Raw genomic sequence first — 5450 nt, 5'->3', positions numbered from 1 at the left:
GGGGGGGTTGGGGGGGGTGGGGTTGTGGACACTGGGGAGGGTATGTGCTATGGTGAGTGCTGTGAAGTGTGTAAACCTGGCGATTCACAGACCTGTACCCCTGGGGAAAAAAAATATGTTTATAAAAAATAAAATTTAAAAAAAAAGGCATAAAAAAAATATATCAGGATGTTTTTGGCACAGTCCTGAATTGAGGCAAGAGATGAGGCCAAGCAAGATTCAAATTTTCCTGCAGCCTTCATATTCTGTGTATAAATATCCTCCTCATCCCTCTGGCTAAGAGTAAGGTGTTTAAATCCCAGAAAGAGAATCTTTTTTTAAGATCCTATTTATTTGAGAGAGAAAGAGAATGAGAGAGCGAGAGAGAGAGAGAATGAGGGGGGAGGGGCAGAGAGAAGGAGACTCTCCACTAAACAGGGAGCCCAATGTGGGACTTGATCCTGGGATTCCCAGATCATGATCTGAGCCAAAGGTAGTCATTTAACCAACCAAGCTACCCAGGTGCCTACAAACAGGAAGTTCTTCATGAAAATTCTCACCTAAAAAAAAAAAAAAAATCCCACCTAGTTTCTCTGATGATCACAAGTGCACGTACGGGCTTTATCAGCAGCAGCCTAAATTGCCAGAGAACCCGGACTTGTTTTCTGGAAAAAAAATTTCCATCTCTTCAAAATTAAAAGGTGGGGGATATAGTGGCAAAGGAAGAAAAACAACAAAATATTTAAAAAGATTTGTGTGTGTGTGTGTGTGTGTGTGTGAGAGAGAGAGTGCAAGCAGGGGGAGTGGGGAGGGAGAAGGAAAAGCAGACTCCCTACTGAGCAGCAGTGGTCAATCCCAGGACCCTGGGATCAGACCTGAGTTGAAGGCAGATGCTTAACTGATTGAGCCACCCAGGTGTCCCCAAAAGATTTTTAAGAGCCTGATGATATTGGGGACCCAAAGCAGGAAGACTGAGATTTAGCTGTTTCGACATCTCTCCTCTTCTCTGAAGCCTCAACTATCAATTTCTCTGAGAACTCCAAAGCCAGCCCTTAGAAGCTATTGCATTTGTCCCTCATGTTCATCCCATCCCTCCTGTCAGAATGAAGGTAAGGTACCACTGCATGTCATCTATAATTTCTCTCCCTCCCTCCCTCGCCACAGCCAGCTCCTAGCAATCCCTCCCCATCGCTCTCTACAATGCCTCCACCTTAGCTCAGGCCATCAGCAGCTCCTTTCTGGCATCTGCAAAACAATCTAAATTAGCACCCCTGCTCTGAGTTTTCCCCATTCCCAATCTCCTCTACAAAGTAGCCGAGTCAAGTCTTTCTAAAGTGAAAATGAAGTCATCTCCCTTCCCTCTAAAAAAAGTCTTTACGGAACTCAAGATGCTGTCCATTCTTGCATGGCATTCAGTGCTTCCTGCCTGGCCCTGGCATGCCTCACCAGCTGTGTGGAGATACTCCTCTCTCCCTTCCTTAAATCCCACCTGTGATAGAGAACTTGCAGTTTCCTTAAGCCAACCTGCCTTTTGCTTCCACGTCTATATGCAGAGCATTCTTTCTTGCCCAACACCTTCTTCCACCCCACCCATCACCATCTGGCCTGGATAACCAGCTTCACAGCTCAGCCTAGATGCCACTTCTGGGAAGCTTCCCCCACCAGCTGCCCTGCTCCTACTTCATGTGATCAGAGATACCTTATGCTGACGTCTATTCTAGCAAATGCTTTCTCAATATAGGAAGCTTGAGACGCAGTAGGTGCTCAGTGAATACCTGTCTTATCTCCTTGCTGTTCCCTGTGATCCTTCTGATTAACTCATGCAGCTGGTATCATGAATGCGACCATGATAAGAGGATGGCCTAGGACAGCGTTCACTCTCATTGTGCAATAGGATGGGCTACAGATAGATTTAAATCATAACTAATGAGGTGATACTTGTTGAAGCTGAGTAACAGGGACAGGGAGGTTCAATATACTACTCTCATTACTTCTCCATGTTTGAAATTTTCAGAAGTGAAACAAACAAAACAAAACAAAAAAACCAATCCTGGATACAGATGCAGGACCAGTCAGAGGAAAGTCTCTGGGCACAAGTATATGTCTGGGCCCTGTGGACAAAGGAGGGGATTAGAGGATCATACCCTGAATTCTGTTGTCAAAAAACACATATGTGGTTTGGTCATCTTGAATTTTCTTCCACTCAATCCTGGGGTCACTTGTCTGTGAATCCGTAATGATACAAGATAATTCCACACCTAATGAGCCAAAAAAAAAAAAAAGAAGAAGAAGGAGAAGAAGAAGAAGATTACAGAATTGGAAACAATTTTATGATCACTTGTATATCTGGACCCTGCAAGCTATCTCTAATTTGAAAGAACTCTTGAATGTACATTTAAAAAATCTATCTTCAAGTTCCAAATGACTCTAAGAAAAGATGAATTTTAGCCAGAAAAATTTTTAAAGGTGATTAGCAAAGCCTTTCCCTTAATACTCTGCTTGTATATAAGGAATAAGGAAGTTCTTTGTTATATATGTACAAAACCAGGGCAGGAATCTGATTCTAGCCAATATAAAACCTGCAGAGTTCCCTGTCGGCCTGCTGAAAAGGGCTTCACTGACACATGTGCACATCAAATGCACTGCTACTGAGCCACCCCCCCAAACATCTCTTGGGCACTGTATGGATATGTTGTGTTTGTCCTGAGTAGGCTGCAAGACTACCAAATGTCCATTAGATGGTGCCCATTCTCTCAGTAGTCTCCCTTGTACTTACTTTCAAATTCCTGTACCACTGGGGTTCGGTTGCTGGATTTGAGATTCACGGCTCCAATCAAGCAACCTGAAGGAAAAAAAAAAAAATAAAGTAAAATCAGAGACGATGCAACTCTAAAATAGCAGAGAACCCTCCAATCAAGTTCAGATTTTCCCCTTCTAGGTAGGCTACAATCACTAACCACAGAGTATAAAAAAAAAATACTATATTCCAAAACAAAGTCTCTTAGATAAAGCAAGTTGACAACTTTCTTTCTTAGTCTAACCTCACTGGAATGAACTGAGTGGAAGAGTTCTGAGAACTTAGTTCTAGAGCATAACCATCCTGGAGCTAAAGCTCTAAGAATTTCCTTCTTGCTCAGAGCCATTCTTAATCCTGTCAACGTCTTTCATCCAGACCCACCTGGGCCTTGTCTTTCCTGAATCCTGCAGATTCTCTCCTCTCCTCCAAGCTTCCAACCCAGCAATGGCACCCTTGGTGGATTTGATATGGCCCAGACTCATGGCCTGGTACCTTCTCCTTCAGGATGGCACAACATTCTCTGGTATAGATATCAACCAGCAAAGAGACCACCTCGCTCTATTAACCATATAACCCAGTGATTCCCATCCATTACAAAGTTTTCACTAGGGGCACCTGGGTGACTCAGTCAGTTAAATGTCTGACTCTTATTTCAGCTCAGGTCATGATCTCAGGGTCCTGGGATAGAGCCCTGGACTCAGTGGGAGTCTGCTTGTCTCCCTCTCTCGGCACCTCCTTGCACTGGCTCATGTGCACTCACTCTCTAAAATAAATAAATAAATAAAATCTTTAAAATTTTTTTTTTCACTAGTTTTTGGTAAATTGAGAAAAATTATAACAATTTTCATTAAGCTAAATTGAATGAAGCTACTGATGAAATCAAGACATGCCAACTGCACAGTAATCCCTTTCAAAACTAGCATCTGACTCTCCACATGTTTCAACAAACATTAAAACCAGTTTATCATGGTCTCTAATGTCTTACCTATTTTCTTGGAGAAGATCTAGAAGGTACAATGACCACCCACAAAATCTCATTCTTCAGCCACCCGGCCTTTAGGAAAATATGCATTCCCCAAAGAGGGCCTTCATACAAAACCCTCATTAAGGTCTCTGGATCTTAGCTTATTATCCCAGCTAAGGACAACATGCAGAAAGACATGTACTCTTGAGTAGCTAACTCCTTGTATATTAAGTGGGATGCATGTCACAACAATCCAGTCTTTCCCTTTTTTAAGTCTTATTTAATGGTTCAGTGACATGTGTACAATCCCAGTATACATCTTGATCCTTTCTTATTTAGTAAGACTTCATTAATTACAGCAAAAGCCATAAAAATTTACTAACAGGGATGAAAATCAGAAATATAATACATATACCTGAGTTGCTATTAATTTCTACAACACTGACTTCTACAAAAGGTTAGTGAACCAGGACAAGTAAAGATAATTTTATTTTGTATTGATTAACCTGGGCTACTTTTGGGAACCAGAAACACATCCCATGTATGTGCGGCACTTTCTACTTCTCCTTCAATCCGAAAGCTCCCAATGACCACTGAGAAAGAGTAAAAATGATGCTTCAAGTATCTACCAAGGCCCCACAGGTTCCTTCTAAATAAATGATCACAAACAGTTCTTCCAGTGAGATCACTATAATTTAGATGATGAGACACTGAAACTCTAGTTACAAATGACTATGACCAGGAATCACCTTCCAACCCAGAGGCCATCTAAGGGGCCTTTGAGGTAACTCATGAGAGCTTCACACAACTGGATAATAAACAACTAGACAACCCAATGTGCCACCTTCCTTTAAGAAGTATGATGCTAAGAGAAATTAAGAATGCATTAGAAAGGTCACAGTCACCAGAGAAACAGAGTGGAAGAAGAGTAGAGGGAAGGATTAGCTGACTTATCAAAATGGTGAAAACACTATAGTTGGTAACAAGTGAACTGGAGAACAAAGAGGATATAACAGGGAAAGTACTCTCGTGACTGCGACAATGTCGAATTTTCACGAAGGCCAACTGAGACACATTTTTTATAATAAACCCCTACAGTAAAGTAAACCAATGTTCTTCTTACAATCTAAAAGAAGCTAAGGTAACACAGCCTCAGATAATGGAAATGATCACCTCTTTTAACTCCTCTACTCTGCAACAAAGAAGTGAATGCTCTGTACTCCTTAATGAAGGCTCGCCAGACCCTCTCCAGCCCAATTACCCTGGATAAGCTTCATAGGCAATCTTGGACTTCTGTGCCAATCCTGAAAGATGGTTTCTCCCAAGAAGATTAAACAGCAGAGGACCACTACAAGCAAGTAAAGTTCTAGCCCAGATGAGGATTCACCACAGCCGGGCCTGAGCTGAGGAGGCCCATGCCGAGAGTCCTACACTTCAGAGTTCTCCTTCTATTCTTAAATAAGGTTTTATTATTATTATTATTATTATTATTAAACAAGTCTTAAACTTACAAACATTCTACATGCCTCATTTAACCCTCCCCAATAGCCTAGATCTGACTTTAAAATACAGATGACCCTGAGCAACACGGGTTTGAGTTGCACAGGTCCACTTACAGGTGGGTTTTTAAGGGCTGACAGCAATCTCTATCACTTTCAAGTATTCACTGGAATACTACCCCTGCTTGAAGGTAAGATTCTGACAGAACCA

General features: G+C 41.8%; 1 protein-coding gene across 1 annotated transcript in view; it reads right to left on the bottom strand.

The window, feature by feature from the left end:
• JAM3 (junctional adhesion molecule 3) overlaps positions 1-5450 on the bottom strand; it is an 88893-nt gene that overhangs the window by 8894 nt on the left and 74549 nt on the right. The window contains exons 2-3 of the mRNA XM_032868966.1: positions 2756-2821; positions 2124-2237 (exon numbers count right to left, since the gene is read on the bottom strand). Coding sequence (XP_032724857.1) covers positions 2124-2237; positions 2756-2821 — 180 coding nt within the window. The remainder of the gene's footprint in view (positions 1-2123; positions 2238-2755; positions 2822-5450) is intronic.

The sequence above is a fragment of the Lontra canadensis genome, unplaced genomic scaffold, assembly GCF_010015895.1.
Source record: "Lontra canadensis isolate GAN:19392208 unplaced genomic scaffold, GSC_riverotter_1.0 scaffold36, whole genome shotgun sequence".
NCBI lineage: Eukaryota > Metazoa > Chordata > Mammalia > Carnivora > Mustelidae > Lontra > Lontra canadensis.
Note: the sequence above shows the minus strand (reverse complement) of the source record. Positions and strands in the feature narration are given on the sequence as shown.